Source organism: Dromaius novaehollandiae, chromosome 5 (genome assembly GCF_036370855.1).
Source record: "Dromaius novaehollandiae isolate bDroNov1 chromosome 5, bDroNov1.hap1, whole genome shotgun sequence".
NCBI classification, from domain to species: Eukaryota; Metazoa; Chordata; class Aves; order Casuariiformes; family Dromaiidae; genus Dromaius; species Dromaius novaehollandiae.
Genome location: NC_088102.1, coordinates 68,005,425 through 68,029,421, shown reverse-complemented (window position 1 = coordinate 68,029,421; position 23,997 = coordinate 68,005,425). Strand labels below are relative to the sequence as shown.

The window sequence follows — 23,997 nt, the reverse complement described above, 5'->3', positions numbered from 1 at the left end:
AAGTAGCAGTATGGATGGATGAGATAAGGAAACTGGGATGATCTTCTTTCTGCCTCCTTCCTTTTGCTGTTATAACCTCTACACATTGATGATTCATATGTAGCTTGCATTATTACTATTACAACTTGTAGTGGGTGCTATTGTAGTTTCCTGCAGTCCATTTCAATGCATTGCAGAGGATGCATAGTACATGATTGCAATAAAGCAAAGTATGTAAGGTATTCTTAGTTTGTGAATACTAAGAGCTAGGCATCCAAAGTAATTTAGGGGATGCAGATTGGGTGTGTACGCATTTGGAAACCTGCACGGAACCTCAGCTCTGAGTTAAACTGAAATTCCCTATGCAATGTATGGAGATTGCAGGTTTCTGAAAACTAGCATGCTGAATTATAGACTACTAAATTCTTTGGGCTGAGTGGGGAGGGTGCTCAGTTGTACAAACAGGAACATCCTGGTTCCTTGAGGGGGCTATGTACCTTAATTAGCACTACCAAAACTCCTCTCCTGAGGGTAGGTAGCAAGATTCTTTTGAGGAAAAAAAGAGCGACTGTCTTGTGTTTTTTTTCATGGATAAGTAAATGGTGTAAGTTCAGTAGAAGCTTCAATATAAATGGTTTTGAGCAGATTCAAATTTTCTGGTTTATATTAACAGTATTTATTTGGCCGAATTACAATAAGTCATGAAGAATGGGAAATAAATTCATTCTTCTCAGCTGAAAGAAGTTTAGCCACTCTTGAGTGTTACAAGTTGGATGAAGCACCTCAGGGACATGGAAATATATGAGATATAATAGGTTTTAAGGAGGGAAGAGATGGGCAATTGAGTAGTTTGCTAAGTAAGCAGACAAATGAAGATTTAATTTTTTAAAAAATGATTTGAAAATAAAAATGAAAATACATAATTTACAGGGAGGATCAGTTGTCCTTTTTAAAGTCAGTGTTTTCTTACTTTACTAGAGTCTGTTTCTCACTTCCCTGATATATTTAAAAGCTGTGGATGTGTTCATTTCCTTTTCCAGGGCAAAGTGTGTGGTCTCTGTGGCAACTTTGATGGCAAGTCCAACAATGACTTTACAACAAGGAGCGGACTGCAGGAGACTAGTGCTCTGGAGTTTGGGAATTCCTGGAAGCAGTCTTACACCTGCCCAGATGTCACGGAAGAGATCCTGCCCTGCAGTGTGAAACCACATCGCAAGTCCTGGGCAGAGAAAGAATGCTACCTCATCCGGAGTGCAGTCTTTGAAATCTGTCACTCCAAGGTTTGTAGAGAGCAGTATGTGATGGGACAGCACAGTATCTTATCGCAGGAACAAAGATATTACCAGAAATGGATGAAGAAACATTTAAATGGAGTGATCTTTAGCTAAGTTTGCAGTACACATAGAGGTGTCAGCTAGCCTTAAAGTGGCTTGAAGTATCAGGGGCACTGGAACTGTGGCAGCAGAGGTGCCAGCGCAAGCTGTACAAACCCATATTCATCATCACAGTTTCACTGCTGCTGTTACTCAGGTTAGCTTCATAGATTTTGCTTGGATAGATCTGTGTGTGCGGCAGTTGCACCATCTCTGGTGGAGAGATTGTCATTGATACCATAAATTCCAAAAGGCCGTCTACTTGTCCCATTGTCTGACAGAAGCATACTATGCTTGAAAGGTGGCCATTGCAGAGACCACTGCTCCTTGTAATACTCCACCCACACAAGGTATCTTCTTGGAACTCACCCACATCATGCAGTTTAGGCAGGCTTAGCTACTGGTATAGTGCCTCCAAATTGTATCAACATGTATTACAGGCTTTTCAGAGCACAGTGGCACACGCTGTTTTCCTTGTCTCTTATCTGAAATATGATAATACTAACAATAATTTGTGCTTATCTCACAGTGGAAAAATCACAAAGATTTTCACAATGATTTAATACATGTTTCTATGTTGATTCCTTCAGGGACTAAAATCCAATCTAGGTTTCCCCTTGTGTAGTCCAAAACAAAAACGTGGAAAGGCTTTGCTAATGTGTGATTGGATAAACTCCAGAAGTGGGCAAGCACAGAACTCTGCCTCATATTTACTGTGAAATGCAGTCTTTCTGAGGTTGCTCAATATTTGGCTGGCTAAGCTTGCTGGAAGATAAGATTTCATTGGCATCAGTCCAGTTTGGTTTTGAGAGCAATAAAATGGAATTCTTGTGAGAAGATGGGGGCACTACCCAAGGCTGTATTTTATTTTGTTTGATCGTAACAACTTATGAAGGTGGTGTGCTACTTCAAGACTATTATTATCTGAAGTACCGTAAGCAGTTTCCAGCCTATAATGTTTATTTGAATGGTAATTCTTAGAAACAGTCTCACACCTTCCCAGCTCAGATCTCATACCTCAAGAGATATTATTGCTAGCTTGCAAGTTTACTAGTTAGAAAACTAGTTTGGAGATGAATTGGGACATCATTTTATTAACAGGTGGACCCAAATCCATTCTATGAAGCTTGTATTCATGACGCCTGCTCTTGTGACAGTGGTGGAGATTGTGAATGCTTCTGTTCAGCAGTTGCTGCCTATGCTCAAGAATGTCTCAAGGCTGAGGCCTGTGTGTTCTGGAGAACTCCTGATATATGCCGTGAGTTAACAGTTAAACACACCTGTATCCTGCTGGCTGTTGTCAGAGAGCATATCAAATAAATCATGAGTTCTGTTACTGCAGGGTTGTGCTGGCTATACAACATGATTTATTTTCTCAGCATAGCAAGGAATGAACAGAACTAGTTGTTTTGTAGAACCAGAACTAGTTTGTTACACAAGTAACAAACAGTAGTATACTTCAGAATTGAAATACACAAATGATATATGTGAATTTCTATTACTGTTTTAATGAGCCTAGCATGTTATAATATATTAAGGCTAGATTTCAAATGATCCTTCCATTTTGCTTTCTAACTGGTGAATGGGAATTCCTGTTATCTTTTTCCTTACAGGAAGATCTCATATTCAGAATTTGGTTTTAGCAATTGTATATTGAAGTACTTCTGTTTAGGTGCCTCTCATCTGTATAGAGTGTTTTAAGCAGTGTCCATTAGTGGTGCTAATGCTCGTATTGGTATGTCATACAATAATATAAATAATGTTTAAATTAATATTCCCCAAAACAGTATTCAAAACAAAATTTTGAGATTTCAGGTGCCAGAAATGTCAAATTTTTGAATTTTAAAAATTCATTCTGATTCACAAGGCCAGTTTTCAAGTTTAGAAAACAGTCAGTGAAACAGAAGTTAAAAGTTTCAGTCAGCTCTTATTTATAGAGTATAAAAGTTCCTTTCTCTGTCAAGTAAGCTGAATTCTGTTTAAGTTTATCCATAAAATCTCATATGCTTGTTCTTGGCCTGCTGGAGATGCCTCTTGACTCATGTGGTACAGCAAGGTAAAACTGCTCTGAATATACCACAAGAGTATTTAGGAGTATGCTAATAGTCAGGGAAGAAAAAACTCACAGAAATTCTCCATTCATTTTAAATGAAAATCAACGCTGATTCTAGATTTTTTTTGTGATTTGAATCAAGACATATTCCCCCTGCAGCTCTGGTGTTTAATATCAGAATCTTGGGCTCCAGAGTTATGAAACCCCCAAAGTTCAGTAGAGGAGAAGGTTCGGGTCTTTAATCCCAAGAGAATTAGTGCCAGCTTCTCATGAACATTTATTTAGCATGTACCCATAAGGACAAGAACCGAGCTGTATTCTGGCAATTGTATTTTTGATCGGCTTCTGCTTTTTCTCATCAGCAATATTTTGTGACTACTACAACCCTCGTGATGAGTGCGAGTGGCACTATGAGCCTTGTGGCAGTGACATCATGACCTGCAAGATGATCAATAATGTTAGCACCAACTTCTCAGTACCATACCTGGAAGGTAATAAATTCACGGCCATTTTTATCTTTTATTTCATAAAGCATTGTTCAGGTATTGTTTAATGTTCTTGTAGGTTGAACTTGTGTCTCCAGTCTTACATAAGTATTTCATGCAGTGTAATTTGTTTGTAAACATCAATGGATGATAGTCACATTGCTAACATACATAAAACTAAGTCTCTGCTTGGATAATATCTTGGAACATGTGAGGTTGTTTCACCATTGTAATTTTGAATCCCATCCTAATGGTATCTCAAGAGAAGGGAAACCTTTTTCATAGTAAAGGAGCATGTTACTACTTTTTTTTTTTTTAAATCTAATTGTTGTTATGTGTCAAATATGTCTTGATTTTTATTAAATTACTATGCAGTGTACTCCTATCGTTACAATGGAGAATATCTTTGGTGTCAGACACACTCATGCTACTATATATTGGGTTCTTAATGGAAAGCACAACATATTGTCCAGGGGCTAGTACTTTGCTTTTTAGTGCATCTCCTTTGCAGTTTTTATTTAGGCTTTAGGATGAAGATGTGAAGCTTAGCCAGGTTATTCTGCATTGCATCCCACTTAGAGGGCCAGCATAAGGTACAGACCCCATGTAAATCCCACTGAACCCCTCAAAGGATGTAGAGATGTGATATAAATAGGAGGAAGGCCTTATGCTTGGTAACTGAAAAGGGTTTTCACCTTGGTATTGGTTTGTAATAGTAATGTTATGGGAACTGTAACAATCTAAGGATGCGAATGAGGATATGAATGTCTTCTATTATACCACAGGATAAAGTTGGAGGAAACAGGCATGTTTTTGGCCACACAATCTTTTCTTTTGGTCTGGACCAGAAGTGGCTATCTTCAGTGTAGGGATTGGAAAGAACTGCCCTGAGTTTAACTTGGTTATTTTAATATTTGTACTGCTGGTAACATACTTGATAAACAAAACTAAGGTGACCCATATTTTGAAGCAGATCGGTTTAGATTATCAAAGAAACCAGTAAAGCGTCAGAAGGTAGATTATTTTATGTCCAATTATTTTTAAAATTATTTTTGTTTTTTATCTTCAGTACAAATGTAGGACACACTTTCTTTTGTTGGGACACTTTTAGTACAGTTTGGCAGTGCAAAGTGACTTCTAACTGCCAAATAATTATTAGCAGTTTATTAATTATGTTCGGTTTATAGATTATTTACAATTCCGGTATAGTGTAAAGAGGACTTGATGTAATTATGAATTGGACGTTTTATGACATTTATTTGGAAGCAGAACATAGTAATTTATGAAATGCAATGAGGACTGAAAGGTGACTAATCCCTTGCAGGTAGGGTTTGGGTCACTCTCAGAGGGTATGGGAAAATGCGGATATAATGTATGTTTTGGGTGGAGATAACTTGTCTATTAAAGGTGCATGAACAAGGTCTACTACTGCAATAATTGTAATGAAAATCTTGTTCATTACTGAATCCAATTCCATATTCTTAAAAAGTCCTATTGGGAAAATGATCATATTTCAATATCGGAAAAACAGTTAAGTTCCTTTATCTTAAAAATTACCAGCTGCCCGTAGAATATAGTGTGAAAGCTTTCCTGCTTTTCATGAGTAGAGTCTTATTTAAGCCTCCTCACCCCAGTATCATCAATGGGGACTGTTGAAGATTTAAATCTTCTGGAAAGCCTGATTGTCCGAGGGTTAATTTGAAGTCAATGGGAATTTTCCATTTCTTTCACTATGCTTGATTCAGTGAGAATCATTTATTAATGATCGTGATTTACCTTCAGAAGATATTCTATCATTGAGTTAACTGTTTATTCTTTTCTTTGTCTTGTACTTTGCGCTACTTGTGATCTCAACAGGTTGCTACCCCAGATGCCCTCCAGAGAAGCCCATTTATAATGAAGAGACAAAGAAATGCGAGACCAGAAATGACTGTGGGTGTTACTTCAATGAAATTTATTATGAACCTGGGGAAGAAATATCTGTAGAAGAGAACTGTACAAGATGGTATGTGGAAATGCAAAACACATGCAGTCATTCAGGAAAGAATTTATGTATGCTGAGCCTATCATTTCCGTTACTAGGCCTTAAGCACATGTTTTAATAAGTAGAGAAGCATTCTTAAATGAAGAGCCGGTATATATTAGTATTTATCTGTACAAATCAGAGGAACAGTGTCAGTTTATTCCAGATGAGACTCAAACTCTGTAAAATTTGTTGAAGCAGCACTTCCAAGACATAAAGATTCTAAGCTTTTCATCCATAATTTGAAATACTCCAGATTTCAAGCTGATGGTGTCTTTTTAGTAAGTATATTAGTAACATCATTAAATTTACTTTCAGAAGTGTCATAAATGATACAATGACATGAAGTCTGGATGTGTCTGTAGAACAACCTTTTGATTCTGCTGGCTCTTCAGGAGGAAGGGGGCTAATCTGCCTTACATTCACATTTAAGACTAGGATTTCAAAATCATTAATCTCAAAGGATCTCTGCTATCCCTGAAAGAGACAGTCAAGTCTTAATTGCTCACTCTGTGCCTCACTAGTGATAGCATTGACATCTATGAATCCACATGGTGAGCTGAGGCAAAATAACTGATCTGGCTTAAAAATTCACCCCCCCCCCCCCCAAGAGCAGCTGTTATTCCACTGTTGCAACTTACAACACAAAGCAGTTAATGATAGTTTAAGACACTGCACTTCAAGATAGCAAAATGATGATTGTGTTGGAATGAAATAACAATAGTCAATATTGGAAAGCATTACACCCAGAAAAATACGTATTGTGTGAATTAAGATAAAGTGACAAGTTTGTACATTTCTGTGTTCTTGGTTGTGCTAAGTGTGCTGTAAAACATATGAAAATATTTCTAGAATTATGAATTGCAACATTTTAATTTTTGAAATTTTTCTTTATAGTGTCTGTGTTTCTTCAGGAATCACAAACTGTACAGCAATCCAAGGTAAGTAATGTCTGTTCCTTTTCTGCAAATAAAAGGAAAAAAGAAGCATAAAACTGCTATGTCTGTCTCTACAAAAAGCTTAGTATTGATTTGGAATAATTTTTTCCAGTGCAAGTTAAAGTTGTGGCAAAAGAAAATTGGGTAGCACTTTTGTTGAATGTTGCTGTCAGTACGTTTTGCTGAACCTTTGTCTCCTGTCTCTTCCTTATCCCTGTCTCATATCCAAGCTAACAGATTTCTCTGTAAGACTTTGCCCTCCTAGAACATGCAGAACATGCTAAATTGCAGGTGTTACTTCTCTCATTTTAAAACCTGGTTTGTAAGTCTGTTCTTCCAAGTCATTTAATGCACGGTTTTATAAGATGTGTTTTGACTTTCCTCTAAATGTAAAGATAAGTTAGTGTGACAAATGAGTCTAAACTCCAGGTATAGCTCTGAGAGGAGCATGCATGACGCATTTAAATGCAAATTTGTATCCTGGCAAATTTAATAAGAATTTCGCCTTTTTCTTCTACCTGATAGACTTAGCAGAAGAACTGCACAATAAAACTCTTTCTTACAGGCTGTCCTTGTGTGATCAATGGAACTAGATATGAAGTGGGAGATCCCGTGGGGCAAATAAAGGAAGGTGACATCTGTACAATATATGTGTGTGGAGAAAATGGATCTATAGTTGTTGGAAGTATTGTTCCTTGTCCGACAACTCTGCCTACAGTCTCTTCAACCTCCTTTAGCACTCCTACTGCCACAGGTAAAGCTTCAATGGAGATACGTATCAAATAGTTATCTTCTTTAAGAAAAATATTTTAAAGATGCAGTGCACAATATGTGGGCTTGTCACAGTCAAAACAGCTAGAGTGATGCTTATGAACAGTTTTATTACACTGCACTAAGAAGGTTTGAAACACTTTGTAATGATTTATTCCCCATGGAGGAAACCATATCTATAAAGGTACAGGGTGTCTTCATAATTCTGAAAATATGTTTGCATTTCAATATCCTCCTGGGATCTTAAAGCAAATATTACGGTTTAATACATTAATAGCAATTGTCTCAGTGTCGCAACAAGAAATTATAAATGGAATATTTAAAACTACCTTTATAATTTTTTCTGAAACTTGCACATGATAATGATAAACACATAATAAACTTGCAGTAATATTTTTCTTTCCATTTCAGTTACCACTAGAAGCACTCCAGGAACTACAAGTAAGTTTTAAATATGAAAATTAAGTATTGTAAAATGTCAAAGGAATGTTTAAAGGAAGGGCAAGTTAAAGATGGTCTACTACAGAAAAGTAGTTTTAAAACCTAACATAGGAAAACGTAGTAAGAATAGAGAGAAGGAAGACCTCTGAAGGCTTTTATATCTTGGTTATTTGATGTTGATGTGAAGCTTCCAGTTGAAAAACCTGGTAATACTGAACCAGTTTTGGAATTGTTTTCTCTTGCTCAAATGACATATTGCAGTGCATTACTTTAGCCCGTAATAGAGGAGAATAAAAATGTAAACTTCTCAGAATATCGTCTGTGAGCCCAGATGCTGAACCTCCATCTTCTCTTGCAGCTCCATGCTTTGGATTAATTTGTGACTGGACTGAGTGGTATGATGTTAGTACACCTGACGAAGGTGGTGGTGACTATGAAACCTACGATGCAATAAGAAATAGACTTGGAAATGAAATATGTCAAGTTCCTGAAAAAATTGAATGCAGGGCTACGGATAGTCCCGACCTAAGCTTAGAGGAACTTGGCCAGAAGGTGGAGTGTAATGTTACGTATGGACTAATCTGTAAAAATGAGGAGCAAAGTGGTATCTGGCCTCTTTGCTATAATTATGAAATCAGGATAAACTGCTGTGAGTGGCAGGAAGTTCCTTGTGAGACTACACAGAGTCCAACACCAACAGCAACTTTCACCACCACCAGCACAACAATACTGACCACCACCACAACCCAGCAGCCAACGGTGACTACTACCACACCCAAACCTACCCCAGCCACCACAAGCAAGCCTACACCACCATCTACTACCCCAGTAGTTTCAACCACCACAGGTATTTAGTGGACCCATTCTCTCTGCTCTTGCCTTACCGTAGAAGAAATAAAGAGCTGTCAGCACATTAATGCATGTCAGATCTAAGGCAGATATTGAGCTGCCAGGAAGTCTCACCTCTGCTGATGCAGCGCTCCATCCTTCTGCTAGAGAGAACCTACTTAGAGGGACTCCTGTGTCAGATGGGATTTGGCCTTGATTTGTTGCACTGTCATTTTAGGTTATGGCTGTGCAGACTTCAGTGCCTTTTTCCTTCTGCTTTCCTTCTGTATCAGCACAGACACTTGCCTACAGTTCTGGATCTGGGAAGGAAGGTTTCCCCGGTAGGGTCTAGCAAAGGTTTCAGTCTAAAGATAGTCCCTTGCTGTGAACTGTGGTCCCTGGTTGCTGAGACCCACTAGTATTTTCATGAGCCTGTTCCTCTGCCTGGCACTGCAGCTGACACTGCACTATAATCTTCATATCTTACCATTTGGTGGCAATTTTTGATTTACTGAGGAGTCCATTACAGCAATGTCCCAACACTCTTCAAGAGAAACAGGCGGCTTGACTCAGTGCACTAATTTGACCCTAGTCAACTTTGTGGGGCTAGAAGGGAAGGCCCAGTGAATACAACTGAGCTTTGCTGTTGTCAAGATGGATGGAATGCTGTACGTGTATGGCAGTACTCTGATTTGGTCCCTTCTAACAGTGGTACCTTCATGGGACATAGGTGCAGCATACGCCCCATGCGCGAGCCTCAGCTCTGCTTTCACCCGTTGCCGGTTGTCTGTGTCCCAGCTGTTCCTAACTGTTTGTTTTGTGGACGTCCGCCTGTAGGATCCTGCGACTGCGCCTGGACTGACTGGATCGATGTGAGCTACCCGAGCGTGGGCACAGGTGGTGGCGATGATGAATCCTATGAGACTATCCAGAAGCATGACCCTACCTGGGTGTGCGCGAAGGCTGAGAACATTTCGTGCAGAGCAAAGAGTTTCCCGGACGTTCCCATTGAAGAGTTGGGGCAGAAAGTGGAGTGCGATGTTAACAAAGGGTTCACCTGTAAGAATAAGGACCAAGTGGCAGGGGGGGTGATACCGATGGCGGTCTGCCTCAATTACGAGATCAGCGTGTGCTGTGTGCCAAACAGGCCGGAGTGTGTTCCAAGCACCGTCCCCACCCCCGCCCCCCCAAGCACCACCACGGTCACTCTGCATGTGTCGACAACCGCTCCCGCGCCAACGCCGTCAGAGGCTCCCACCAGCACAAGGCCGTCCAGCACCGCCTCCACCAGCGTCTCGCAGACGCCACCGCCGACGCCGACGAGCATTTCGGGCACTCGGGCACCCACCCCAACCACTATAATCGGCACGCCCCCGCCTTCACCGACACCCACCCCCTCGCTAACGCCTCCAGCCTCAACAACTGGAGGTAATTGTCTGACCCGTGCTCTTGTGTTGCCTTGCTGTGGGAGCAGTTGGGGTCCGTCAGCACCTCAAGTTAATCTGTTGTGTGCGTGGCCCTCCAGGCAGGACTAGTTGCTACACGTTGTGCATCCCCTGTAGCGGCCAGATCCCACAGTGAGCCCTGGGGCTGGCTCTTTCCTGAGTCAGGAGCCCCCAGGGGTGTTAGTCAGCAGGGGCCTCTCTGAGCCTCCTAGTTAGCTTGAGAAGAGGGAGGTTCTTCACCCTGGTCCCGCTGCCCTGCTTAGGCAGGCCTTGAGCCGTCCGGCAGTCCGGTTTCTGTCACCATGGGGCTCCTCCATCTTTGTGCGGAGGACACTGTGCTTCCACGGAAGCACTGTGTGGAGTTACAGTGGTGCTTGGACGAGGGCTCGCTTGTTTTGTGAGTTGTTGGGGCAGCGTGCTGTTCAGCATTTCTTCCCTTTTTGTCCCCCCGTGTGCCCTTACTGGCCAGCCCTGCCGCTTGCCTGCAGGTCTGGAGGGAGGAAGGAACGTTTGCCGAGGAGGTTTCTGGGGAGGAGGTTGAGTGAAGGGTTTAAATCCCCGCTTTGATGGTGGCTGTGGACCGTCCCCTTTGGATGAGAAGTGCCCGTAGCACTCCTGTGAACCGCTGCCTGGCTCGCGCTGCACCAGCGGGCAGCGAGCCAGCACGGAGTCGGGACTATCTGCTTGCTACCCAGTCCCGCCCCTGCCGCTCTGGGTGGCTTCTCCCTGAGTTAGCAAGGAGAAGCGAGTGGCAGGAGAGGATGAGACAGAGGCAGGAGGTCGCACTGGGTCTTGCTCCGCCTCACGTCAGACCCTGGCGTCAGCGTTTTCTTGCACGTGAGAAGCGCGTGACGGGAGTGCCTGTGGGCTCACCGGGGGAACACAGGCGGCCCATCCCCAGCTCTGTGACTGTTTCTCACAAGGGCACTGTGTGGGGCTGGAGGGGAAGGGATGGTCATGCAAGTGAGCTTTGCTGCGGCCAGGGTGGGTCGACTACTGGAGGTGTGTGGCAGTGCTCGGAGTTGGCCCCTCCTGTGCAGCATACGCCCCATGCGCGACCCTCAGCTCTGCTTTCACCCGTTGCCGGTTGTCTGTGTCCCAGCTGTTCCTAACTGTTTGTTTTGTGGACGTCCGCCTGTAGGATCCTGCGACTGCGCCTGGACTGACTGGATCGATGTGAGCTACCCGAGCGTGGGCACAGGTGGTGGCGATGATGAATCCTATGAGACTATCCAGAAGCATGACCCTACCTGGGTGTGCGCGAAGGCTGAGAACATTTCGTGCAGAGCAAAGAGTTTCCCGGACGTTCCCATTGAAGAGTTGGGGCAGAAAGTGGAGTGCGATGTTAACAAAGGGTTCACCTGTAAGAATAAGGACCAAGTGGCAGGGGGGGTGATACCGATGGCGGTCTGCCTCAATTACGAGATCAGCGTGTGCTGTGTGCCAAACAGGCCGGAGTGTGTTCCAAGCACCGTCCCCACCCCCGCCCCCCCAAGCACCACCACGGTCACTCTGCATGTGTCGACAACCGCTCCCGCGCCAACGCCGTCAGAGGCTCCCACCAGCACAAGGCCGTCCAGCACCGCCTCCACCAGCGTCTCGCAGACGCCACCGCCGACGCCGACGAGCATTTCGGGCACTCGGGCACCCACCCCAACCACTATAATCGGCACGCCCCCGCCTTCACCGACACCCACCCCCTCGCTAACGCCTCCAGCCTCAACAACTGGAGGTAATTGTCTGACCCGTGCTCTTGTGTGTTGCCTTGCTGTGGGAGCAGTTGGGGTCCGTCAGCACCTCAAGTTAATCTGTTGTGTGCGTGGCCCTCCAGGCAGGACTAGTTGCTACACGTTGTGCATCCCCTGTAGCGGCCAGATCCCACAGTGAGCCCTGGGGCTGGCTCTTTCCTGAGTCAGGAGCCCCCAGGGGTGTTAGTCAGCAGGGGCCTCTCTGAGCCTCCTAGTTAGCTTGAGAAGAGGGAGGTTCTTCACCCTGGTCCCGCTGCCCTGCTTAGGCAGGCCTTGAGCCGTCCGGCAGTCCGGTTTCTGTCACCATGGGGCTCCTCCATCTTTGTGCGGAGGACACTGTGCTTCCACGGAAGCACTGTGTGGAGTTACAGTGGTGCTTGGACGAGGGCTCGCTTGTTTTGTGAGTTGTTGGGGCAGCGTGCTGTTCAGCATTTCTTCCCTTTTTGTCCCCCCGTGTGCCCTTACTGGCCAGCCCTGCCGCTTGCCTGCAGGTCTGGAGGGAGGAAGGAACGTTTGCCGAGGAGGTTTCTGGGGAGGAGGTTGAGTGAAGGGTTTAAATCCCCGCTTTGATGGTGGCTGTGGACCGTCCCCTTTGGATGAGAAGTGCCCGTAGCACTCCTGTGAACCGCTGCCTGGCTCGCGCTGCACCAGCGGGCAGCGAGCCAGCACGGAGTCGGGACTATCTGCTTGCTACCCAGTCCCGCCCCTGCCGCTCTGGGTGGCTTCTCCCTGAGTTAGCAAGGAGAAGCGAGTGGCAGGAGAGGATGAGACGGAGGCAGGAGGTCGCACTGGGTCTTGCTCCGCCTCACGTCAGACCCTGGCGTCAGTGTTTTCTTGCACGTGAGAAGCGCGTGACGGGAGTGCCTGTGGGCTCACCGGGGGAACACAGGCGGCCCATCCCCAGCTCTGTGACTGTTTCTCACAAGGGCACTGTGTGGGGCTGGAGGGGAAGGGATGGTCATGCAAGTGAGCTTTGCTGCGGCCAGGGTGGGTCGACTACTGGAGGTGTGTGGCAGTGCTCGGAGTTGGCCCCTCCTGTGCAGCATACGCCCCATGCGCGACCCTCAGCTCTGCTTTCACCCGTTGCCGGTTGTCTGTGTCCCAGCTGTTCCTAACTGTTTGTTTTGTGGACGTCCGCCTGTAGGATCCTGCGACTGCGCCTGGACTGACTGGATCGATGTGAGCTACCCGAGCGTGGGCACAGGTGGTGGCGATGATGAATCCTATGAGACTATCCAGAAGCATGACCCTACCTGGGTGTGCGCGAAGGCTGAGAACATTTCGTGCAGAGCAAAGAGTTTCCCGGACGTTCCCATTGAAGAGTTGGGGCAGAAAGTGGAGTGCGATGTTAACAAAGGGTTCACTTGTAAGAATGAGGACCAAGTGGCAGGGGGGGTGATACCGATGGCGGTCTGCCTCAATTACGAGATCAGCGTGTGCTGTGTGCCAAACAGGCCGGAGTGTGTTCCAAGCACCGTCCCCACCCCCGCCCCCCCAAGCACCACCACGGTCACTCTGCATGTGTCGACAACCGCTCCCGCGCCAACGCCGTCAGAGGCTCCCACCAGCACAAGGCCGTCCAGCACCGCCTCCACCAGCGTCTCGCAGACGCCACCGCCGACGCCGACGAGCATTTCGGGCACTCGGGCACCCACCCCAACCACTATAATCGGCACGCCCCCGCCTTCACCGACACCCACCCCCTCGCTAACGCCTCCAGCCTCAACAACTGGAGGTAATTGTCTGACCCGTGCTCTTGTGTGTTGCCTTGCTGTGGGAGCAGTTGGGGTCCGTCAGCACCTCAAGTTAATCTGTTGTGTGCGTGGCCCTCCAGGCAGGACTAGTTGCTACACGTTGTGCATCCCCTGTAGCGGCCAGATCCCACAGTGAGCCCTGGGGCTGGCTCTTTCCTGAGTCAGGAGCCCCCAGGGGTGTTAGTCAGCAGGGGCCTCTCTGAGCCTCCTAGTTAGCTTGAGAAGAGGGAGGTTCTTCACCCTGGTCCCGCTGCCCTGCTTAGGCAGGCCTTGAGCCGTCCGGCAGTCCGGTTTCTGTCACCATGGGGCTCCTCCATCTTTGTGCGGAGGACACTGTGCTTCCACGGAAGCACTGTGTGGAGTTACAGTGGTGCTTGGACGAGGGCTCGCTTGTTTTGTGAGTTGTTGGGGCAGCGTGCTGTTCAGCATTTCTTCCCTTTTTGTCCCCCCGTGTGCCCTTACTGGCCAGCCCTGCCGCTTGCCTGCAGGTCTGGAGGGAGGAAGGAACGTTTGCCGAGGAGGTTTCTGGGGAGGAGGTTGAGTGAAGGGTTTAAATCCCCGCTTTGATGGTGGCTGTGGACCGTCCCCTTTGGATGAGAAGTGCCCGTAGCACTCCTGTGAACCGCTGCCTGGCTCGCGCTGCACGAGCGGGCAGCGAGCCAGCACGGAGTCGGGACTATCTGCTTGCTACCCAGTCCCGCCCCTGCCGCTCTGGGTGGCTTCTCCCTGAGTTAGCAAGGAGAAGCGAGTGGCAGGAGAGGATGAGACGGAGGCAGGAGGTCGCACTGGGTCTTGCTCCGCCTCACGTCAGACCCTGGCGTCAGCGTTTTCTTGCACGTGAGAAGCGCGTGACGGGAGTGCCTGTGGGCTCACCGGGGGAACACAGGCGGCCCATCCCCAGCTCTGTGACTGTTTCTCACAAGGGCACTGTGTGGGGCTGGAGGGGAAGGGATGGTCATGCAAGTGAGCTTTGCTGCGGCCAGGGTGGGTCGACTACTGGAGGTGTGTGGCAGTGCTCGGAGTTGGCCCCTCCTGTGCAGCATACGCCCCATGCGCGACCCTCAGCTCTGCTTTCACCCGTTGCCGGTTGTCTGTGTCCCAGCTGTTCCTAACTGTTTGTTTTGTGGACGTCCGCCTGTAGGATCCTGCGACTGCGCCTGGACTGACTGGATCGATGTGAGCTACCCGAGCGTGGGCACAGGTGGTGGCGATGATGAATCCTATGAGACTATCCAGAAGCATGACCCTACCTGGGTGTGCGCGAAGGCTGAGAACATTTCGTGCAGAGCAAAGAGTTTCCCGGACGTTCCCATTGAAGAGTTGGGGCAGAAAGTGGAGTGCGATGTTAACAAAGGGTTCACCTGTAAGAATGAGGACCAAGTGGCAGGGGGGGTGATACCGATGGCGGTCTGCCTCAATTACGAGATCAGCGTGTGCTGTGTGCCAAACAGGCCGGAGTGTGTTCCAAGCACCGTCCCCACCCCCGCCCCCCCAAGCACCACCACGGTCACTCTGCATGTGTCGACAACCGCTCCCGCGCCAACGCCGTCAGAGGCTCCCACCAGCACAAGGCCGTCCAGCACCGCCTCCACCAGCGTCTCGCAGACGCCACCGCCGACGCCGACGAGCATTTCGGGCACTCGGGCACCCACCCCAACCACTATAATCGGCACGCCCCCGCCTTCACCGACACCCACCCCCTCGCTAACGCCTCCAGCCTCAACAACTGGAGGTAATTGTCTGACCCGTGCTCTTGTGTGTTGCCTTGCTGTGGGAGCAGTTGGGGTCCGTCAGCACCTCAAGTTAATCTGTTGTGTGCGTGGCCCTCCAGGCAGGACTAGTTGCTACACGTTGTGCATCCCCTGTAGCGGCCAGATCCCACAGTGAGCCCTGGGGCTGGCTCTTTCCTGAGTCAGGAGCCCCCAGGGGTGTTAGTCAGCAGGGGCCTCTCTGAGCCTCCTAGTTAGCTTGAGAAGAGGGAGGTTCTTCACCCTGGTCCCGCTGCCCTGCTTAGGCAGGCCTTGAGCCGTCCGGCAGTCCGGTTTCTGTCACCATGGGGCTCCTCCATCTTTGTGCGGAGGACACTGTGCTTCCACGGAAGCACTGTGTGGAGTTACAGTGGTGCTTGGACGAGGGCTCGCTTGTTTTGTGAGTTGTTGGGGCAGCGTGCTGTTCAGCATTTCTTCCCTTTTTGTCCCCCCGTGTGCCCTTACTGGCCAGCCCTGCCGCTTGCCTGCAGGTCTGGAGGGAGGAAGGAACGTTTGCCGAGGAGGTTTCTGGGGAGGAGGTTGAGTGAAGGGTTTAAATCCCCGCTTTGATGGTGGCTGTGGACCGTCCCCTTTGGATGAGAAGTGCCCGTAGCACTCCTGTGAACCGCTGCCTGGCTCGCGCTGCACGAGCGGGCAGCGAGCCAGCACGGAGTCGGGACTATCTGCTTGCTACCCAGTCCCGCCCCTGCCGCTCTGGGTGGCTTCTCCCTGAGTTAGCAAGGAGAAGCGAGTGGCAGGAGAGGATGAGACGGAGGCAGGAGGTCGCACTGGGTCTTGCTCCGCCTCACGTCAGACCCTGGCGTCAGTGTTTTCTTGCACATGAGAAGCGCGTGACGGGAGTGCCTGTGGGCTCACCGGGGGAACACAGGCGGCCCATCCCCAGCTCTGTGACTGTTTCTCACAAGGGCACTGTGTGGGGCTGGAGGGGAAGGGATGGTCATGCAAGTGAGCTTTGCTGCGGCCAGGGTGGGTCGACTACTGGAGGTGTGTGGCAGTGCTCAGAGTTGGCCCCTCCTGTGCAGCATACGCCCCATGCGCGACCCTCAGCTCTGCTTTCACCCGTTGCCGGTTGTCTGTGTCCCAGCTGTTCCTAACTGTTTGTTTTGTGGACGTCCGCCTGTAGGATCCTGCGACTGCGCCTGGACTGACTGGATCGATGTGAGCTACCCGAGCGTGGGCACAGGTGGTGGCGATGATGAATCCTATGAGACTATCCAGAAGCATGACCCTACCTGGGTGTGCGCGAAGGCTGAGAACATTTCGTGCAGAGCAAAGAGTTTCCCGGACGTTCCCATTGAAGAGTTGGGGCAGAAAGTGGAGTGCGATGTTAACAAAGGGTTCACTTGTAAGAATGAGGACCAAGTGGCAGGGGGGGTGATACCGATGGCGGTCTGCCTCAATTACGAGATCAGCGTGTGCTGTGTGCCAAACAGGCCGGAGTGTGTTCCAAGCACCGTCCCCACCCCCGCCCCCCCAAGCACCACCACGGTCACTCTGCATGTGTCGACAACCGCTCCCGCGCCAACGCCGTCAGAGGCTCCCACCAGCACAAGGCCGTCCAGCACCGCCTCCACCAGCGTCTCGCAGACGCCACCGCCGACGCCGACGAGCATTTCGGGCACTCGGGCACCCACCCCAACCACTATAATCGGCACGCCCCCGCCTTCACCGACACCCACCCCCTCGCTAACGCCTCCAGCCTCAACAACTGGAGGTAATTGTCTGACCCGTGCTCTTGTGTGTTGCCTTGCTGTGGGAGCAGTTGGGGTCCGTCAGCACCTCAAGTTAATCTGTTGTGTGCGTGGCCCTCCAGGCAGGACTAGTTGCTACACGTTGTGCATCCCCTGTAGCGGCCAGATCCCACAGTGAGCCCTGGGGCTGGCTCTTTCCTGAGTCAGGAACCCCCAGGGGTGTTAGTCAGCAGGGGCCTCTCTGAGCCTCCTAGTTAGCTTGAGAAGAGGGAGGTTCTTCACCCTGGTCCCGCTGCCCTGCTTAGGCAGGCCTTGAGCCGTCCGGCAGTCCGGTTTCTGTCACCATGGGGCTCCTCCATCTTTGTGCGGAGGACACTGTGCTTCCACGGAAGCACTGTGTGGAGTTACAGTGGTGCTTGGACGAGGGCTCGCTTGTTTTGTGAGTTGTTGGGGCAGCGTGCTGTTCAGCATTTCTTCCCTTTTTGTCCCCCCGTGTGCCCTTACTGGCCAGCCCTGCCGCTTGCCTGCAGGTCTGGAGGGAGGAAGGAACGTTTGCCGAGGAGGTTTCTGGGGAGGAGGTTGAGTGAAGGGTTTAAATCCCCGCTTTGATGGTGGCTGTGGACCGTCCCCTTTGGATGAGAAGTGCCCGTAGCACTCCTGTGAACCGCTGCCTGGCTCGCGCTGCACGAGCGGGCAGCGAGCCAGCACGGAGTCGGGACTATCTGCTTGCTACCCAGTCCCGCCCCTGCCGCTCTGGGTGGCTTCTCCCTGAGTTAGCAAGGAGAAGCGAGTGGCAGGAGAGGATGAGACGGAGGCAGGAGGTCGCACTGGGTCTTGCTCCGCCTCACGTCAGACCCTGGCGTCAGCGTTTTCTTGCACGTGAGAAGCGCGTGACGGGAGTGCCTGTGGGCTCACCGGGGGAACACAGGCGGCCCATCCCCAGCTCTGTGACTGTTTCTCACAAGGGCACTGTGTGGGGCTGGAGGGGAAGGGATGGTCATGCAAGTGAGCTTTGCTGCGGCCAGGGTGGGTCGACTACTGGAGGTGTGTGGCAGTGCTCGGAGTTGGCCCCTCCTGTGCAGCATACGCCCCATGCGCGACCCTCAGCTCTGCTTTCACCCGTTGCCGGTTGTCTGTGTCCCAGCTGTTCCTAACTGTTTGTTTTGTGGACGTCCGCCTGTAGGATCCTGCGACTGCGCCTGGACTGACTGGATCGATGTGAGCTACCCGAGCGTGGGCACAGGTGGTGGCGATGATGAATCCTATGAGACTATCCAGAAGCATGACCCTACCTGGGTGTGCGCGAAGGCTGAGAACATTTCGTGCAGAGCAAAGAGTTTCCCGGACGTTCCCATTGAAGAGTTGGGGCAGAAAGTGGAGTGCGATGTTAACAAAGGGTTCACCTGTAAGAATAAGGACCAAGTGGCAGGGGGGGTGATACCGATGGCGGTCTGCCTCAATTACGAGATCAGCGTGTGCTGTGTGCCAAACAGGCCGGAGTGTGTTCCAAGCACCGTCCCCACCCCCGCCCCCCCAAGCACCACCACGGTCACTCTGCATGTGTCGACAACCGCTCCCGCGCCAACGCCGTCAGAGGCTCCCACCAGCACAAGGCCGTCCAGCACCGCCTCCACCAGCGTCTCGCAGACGCCACCGCCGACGCCGACGAGCATTTCGGGCACTCGGGCACCCACCCCAACCACTATAATCGGCACGCCCCCGCCTTCACCGACACCCACCCCCTCGCTAACGCCTCCAGCCTCAACAACTGGAGGTAATTGTCTGACCCGTGCTCTTGTGTGTTGCCTTGCTGTGGGAGCAGTTGGGGTCCGTCAGCACCTCAAGTTAATCTGTTGTGTGCGTGGCCCTCCAGGCAGGACTAGTTGCTACACGTTGTGCATCCCCTGTAGCGGCCAGATCCCACAGTGAGCCCTGGGGCTGGCTCTTTCCTGAGTCAGGAGCCCCCAGGGGTGTTAGTCAGCAGGGGCCTCTCTGAGCCTCCTAGTTAGCTTGAGAAGAGGGAGGTTCTTCACCCTGGTCCCGCTGCCCTGCTTAGGCAGGCCTTGAGCCGTCCGGCAGTCTGGTTTCTGTCACCATGGGGCTCCTCCATCTTTGTGCGGAGGACACTGTGCTTCCACGGAAGCACTGTGTGGAGTTACAGTGGTGCTTGGACGAGGGCTCGCTTGTTTTGTGAGTTGTTGGGGCAGCGTGCTGTTCAGCATTTCTTCCCTTTTTGTCCCCCCGTGTGCCCTTACTGGCCAGCCCTGCCGCTTGCCTGCAGGTCTGGAGGGAGGAAGGAACGTTTGCCGAGGAGGTTTCTGGGGAGGAGGTTGAGTGAAGGGTTTAAATCCCCGCTTTGATGGTGGCTGTGGACCGTCCCCTTTGGATGAGAAGTGCCCGTAGCACTCCTGTGAACCGCTGCCTGGCTCGCGCTGCACGAGCGGGCAGCGAGCCAGCACGGAGTCGGGACTATCTGCTTGCTACCCAGTCCCGCCCCTGCCGCTCTGGGTGGCTTCTCCCTGAGTTAGCAAGGAGAAGCGAGTGGCAGGAGAGGATGAGACGGAGGCAGGAGGTCGCACTGGGTCTTGCTCCGCCTCACGTCAGACCCTGGCGTCAGCGTTTTCTTGCACGTGAGAAGCGCGTGACGGGAGTGCCTGTGGGCTCACCGGGGGAACACAGGCGGCCCATCCCCAGCTCTGTGACTGTTTCTCACAAGGGCACTGTGTGGGGCTGGAGGGGAAGGGATGGTCATGCAAGTGAGCTTTGCTGCGGCCAGGGTGGGTCGACTACTGGAGGTGTGTGGCAGTGCTCGGAGTTGGCCCCTCCTGTGCAGCATACGCCCCATGCGCGACCCTCAGCTCTGCTTTCACCCGTTGCCGGTTGTCTGTGTCCCAGCTGTTCCTAACTGTTTGTTTTGTGGACGTCCGCCTGTAGGATCCTGCGACTGCGCCTGGACTGACTGGATCGATGTGAGCTACCCGAGCGTGGGCACAGGTGGTGGCGATGATGAATCCTATGAGACTATCCAGAAGCATGACCCTACCTGGGTGTGCGCGAAGGCTGAGAACATTTCGTGCAGAGCAAAGAGTTTCCCGGACGTTCCCATTGAAGAGTTGGGGCAGAAAGTGGAGTGCGATGTTAACAAAGGGTTCACCTGTAAGAATGAGGACCAAGTGGCAGGGGGGGTGATACCGATGGCGGTCTGCCTCAATTACGAGATCAGCGTGTGCTGTGTGCCAAACAGGCCGGAGTGTGTTCCAAGCACCGTCCCCACCCCCGCCCCCCCAAGCACCACCACGGTCACTCTGCATGTGTCGACAACCGCTCCCGCGCCAACGCCGTCAGAGGCTCCCACCAGCACAAGGCCGTCCAGCACCGCCTCCACCAGCGTCTCGCAGACGCCACCGCCGACGCTGACGAGCATTTCGGGCACTCGGGCACCCACCCCAACCACTATAATCGGCACGCCCCCGCCTTCACCGACACCCACCCCCTCGCTAACACCTCCAGCCTCAACAACTGGAGGTAATTGTCTGACCCGTGCTCTTGTGTGTTGCCTTGCTGTGGGAGCAGTTGGGGTCCGTCAGCACCTCAAGTTAATCTGTTGTGTGCGTGGCCCTCCAGGCAGGACTAGTTGCTACACGTTGTGCATCCCCTGTAGCGGCCAGATCCCACAGTGAGCCCTGGGGCTGGCTCTTTCCTGAGTCAGGAGCCCCCAGGGGTGTTAGTCAGCAGGGGCCTCTCTGAGCCTCCTAGTTAGCTTGAGAAGAGGGAGGTTCTTCACCCTGGTCCCGCTGCCCTGCTTAGGCAGGCCTTGAGCCGTCCGGCAGTCCGGTTTCTGTCACCATGGGGCTCCTCCATCTTTGTGCGGAGGACACTGTGCTTCCACGGAAGCACTGTGTGGAGTTACAGTGGTGCTTGGACGAGGGCTCGCTTGTTTTGTGAGTTGTTGGGGCAGCGTGCTGTTCAGCATTTCTTCCCTTTTTGTCCCCCCGTGTGCCCTTACTGGCCAGCCCTGCCGCTTGCCTGCAGGTCTGGAGGGAGGAAGGAACGTTTGCCGAGGAGGTTTCTGGGGAGGAGGTTGAGTGAAGGGTTTAAATCCCCGCTTTGATGGTGGCTGTGGACCGTCCCCTTTGGATGAGAAGTGCCCGTAGCACTCCTGTGAACCGCTGCCTGGCTCGCGCTGCACGAGCGGGCAGCGAGCCAGCACGGAGTCGGGACTATCTGCTTGCTACCCAGTCCCGCCCCTGCCGCTCTGGGTGGCTTCTCCCTGAGTTAGCAAGGAGAAGCGAGTGGCAGGAGAGGATGAGACGGAGGCAGGAGGTCGCACTGGGTCTTGCTCCGCCTCACGTCAGACCCTGGCGTCAGTGTTTTCTTGCACGTGAGAAGCGCGTGACGGGAGTGCCTGTGGGCTCACCGGGGGAACACAGGCGGCCCATCCCCAGCTCTGTGACTGTTTCTCACAAGGGCACTGTGTGGGGCTGGAGGGGAAGGGATGGTCATGCAAGTGAGCTTTGCTGCGGCCAGGGTGGGTCGACTACTGGAGGTGTGTGGCAGTGCTCGGAGTTGGCCCCTCCTGTGCAGCATACGCCCCATGCGCGACCCTCAGCTCTGCTTTCACCCGTTGCCGGTTGTCTGTGTCCCAGCTGTTCCTAACTGTTTGTTTTGTGGACGTCCGCCTGTAGGATCCTGCGACTGCGCCTGGACTGACTGGATCGATGTGAGCTACCCGAGTGTGGGCACAGGTGGTGGCGATGATGAATCCTATGAGACTATCCAGAAGCATGACCCTTCCTGGGTGTGCGCGAAGGCTGAGAACATTTCGTGCAGAGCAAAGAGTTTCCCGGACGTTCCCATTGAAGAGTTGGGGCAGAAAGTGGAGTGCGATGTTAACAAAGGGTTCACCTGTAAGAATGAGGACCAAGTGGCAGGGGGGGTGATACCGATGGCGGTCTGCCTCAATTACGAGATCAGCGTGTGCTGTGTGCCAAACAGGCCGGAGTGTGTTCCAAGCACCGTCCCCACCCCCGCCCCCCCAAGCACCACCACGGTCACTCTGCATGTGTCGACAACCGCTCCCGCGCCAACGCCGTCAGAGGCTCCCACCAGCACAAGGCCGTCCAGCACCGCCTCCACCAGCGTCTCGCAGACGCCACCGCTGACGCCGACGAGCATTTCAGGCACTCGGGCACCCACCCCAACCACTATAATCGGCACACCTCCGCCCTCTCCGAGTACTTCAGTAGTCACCACCACTATCAAACCACCAGTAATAATCACCAAGACCCCAACGCCTCCTATCCGTGAACCTCAAAGTATGCTTTTGATTCATTCTCTCTGATTCTGTCTTTCTGTCACAGAAATCATGTTCTCTTTGCACCTCGTGCCATCTCTGTAGTACTCTGGGAAGGAGCTGTCCTACATTTCACTTCTTTTTAGCAGAGGAAGCGCAGGAAGACATTGGTAGTACACTTTTCTTGTAATTAGTTTGAGCCGGTGGATGTTTTGAACCCTGGGGTCTCTGCCTTTAGCTCGTACTGAGCTAATGGGCAGTCCACCTTCTGCTGGTGTTGGGCTTCATTCTTGTGCTGTAGAAGAGGTTATTTCAGTGTGCCAGTGTGTAATATCATGATGGACAACCTATAGGGGCACTTATTGTTAAGAATCATTTGGGCAGTGTTGTTGGGCATTGCTTCACTTTCCCATGCTGCCCATGTAGACATTTGACTGCAGTTCCAGATCTGGAAAGGAAGGTTTCCCAGTCTGCTTCGAGGGATAGGGTTTGGGGAAGGATTTCAATCTGCTTGTCCCCAGTGGCTGTGGACCAATGCTCTCGCCCTCACTATCGCCAACATACATCATCCTCGTAGCACCTCCAGCCACAATAACTAGAGGTAGTTAGCCTGTGTTCTCATGTGTTGCATGCTATGGGAGACACCGAGATCTGTCAGCAGCTACTCAGTTTGGGAGTAATTGTGCATTTCTTAAAACAGCTGGGTCCCATAGCTAGCTCTAGGGCTCCTGCTTTTGAAGTGAAAAGCATGCAGGGGACATGGGCAGGTTCTGTTGTGTTCCCTGACTTAATGGAGCTCTGAGGAGGTTTTTCATCCTTCACCCTCTGCCTGGAATAGGCAAATACTGAAGTGGCAGGAAGTCTTGCTTCTGCTTTTGTTAGGCCTCATCCTTCAGCTAGAGAGAATGTATTTGGAGAGGCCTAATGTGTGTGACTGCAGTATGCCTCGTTTTTATGGCACTGTCATTTTAGGCATTGTTTGGGCACAGCTGTGCAGAATTTCTTTTCTTTTTTCTCCTGCATTGCCTCTGTGGCCATTACTGCCACTTGCATACAGTTCTGTATCTAGGAAGGCTGGTTTTCCCTAGCAGGTTTCAGGGACTGGGAGGTGTTTCAGCCTCTGGATAGACGCTGGATGCACAATGCAGTCTGTGGGTGCTGAGACCCCCTAATGTGTCTGTGAATCGTTCTCTTCTCAGTTTCATTCTGAAGAGGAAAAAATTGCCTTGTCCTCATAAAACACCAAAATGTGGGTTAGTTCTGTTTAGGAACTGCTTCTGTGGACTGTGTGGGTGGGACAGTAGTTTTCCTCATTCCTATTCTCCAGCATTATGCCAGTCCTCTAGCTCTAACAAAATGCATTTCTGCCTACTATGTGTATCTTGGCATTGTATTCTCAAGGCACA

At 50.8% G+C, this 23,997-nt stretch overlaps 1 protein-coding gene across 1 annotated transcript in view; it reads left to right on the top strand.

Moving 5' to 3' along the window:
• MUC2 (mucin 2, oligomeric mucus/gel-forming) overlaps positions 1-23,997 on the top strand; it is a 67,041-nt gene that overhangs the window by 19,789 nt on the left and 23,255 nt on the right. The window contains exons 24-38 of the mRNA XM_064513329.1: positions 1,020-1,259; positions 2,454-2,610; positions 3,768-3,896; positions 5,748-5,895; positions 6,811-6,854; positions 7,417-7,605; positions 8,422-8,910; positions 9,729-10,319; positions 11,478-12,068; positions 13,229-13,819; positions 14,980-15,570; positions 16,731-17,321; positions 18,482-19,072; positions 20,233-20,823; positions 21,984-22,613. Coding sequence (XP_064369399.1) covers positions 1,020-1,259; positions 2,454-2,610; positions 3,768-3,896; positions 5,748-5,895; positions 6,811-6,854; positions 7,417-7,605; positions 8,422-8,910; positions 9,729-10,319; positions 11,478-12,068; positions 13,229-13,819; positions 14,980-15,570; positions 16,731-17,321; positions 18,482-19,072; positions 20,233-20,823; positions 21,984-22,613 — 6,163 coding nt within the window. The remainder of the gene's footprint in view (positions 1-1,019; positions 1,260-2,453; positions 2,611-3,767; positions 3,897-5,747; positions 5,896-6,810; positions 6,855-7,416; positions 7,606-8,421; positions 8,911-9,728; positions 10,320-11,477; positions 12,069-13,228; positions 13,820-14,979; positions 15,571-16,730; positions 17,322-18,481; positions 19,073-20,232; positions 20,824-21,983; positions 22,614-23,997) is intronic.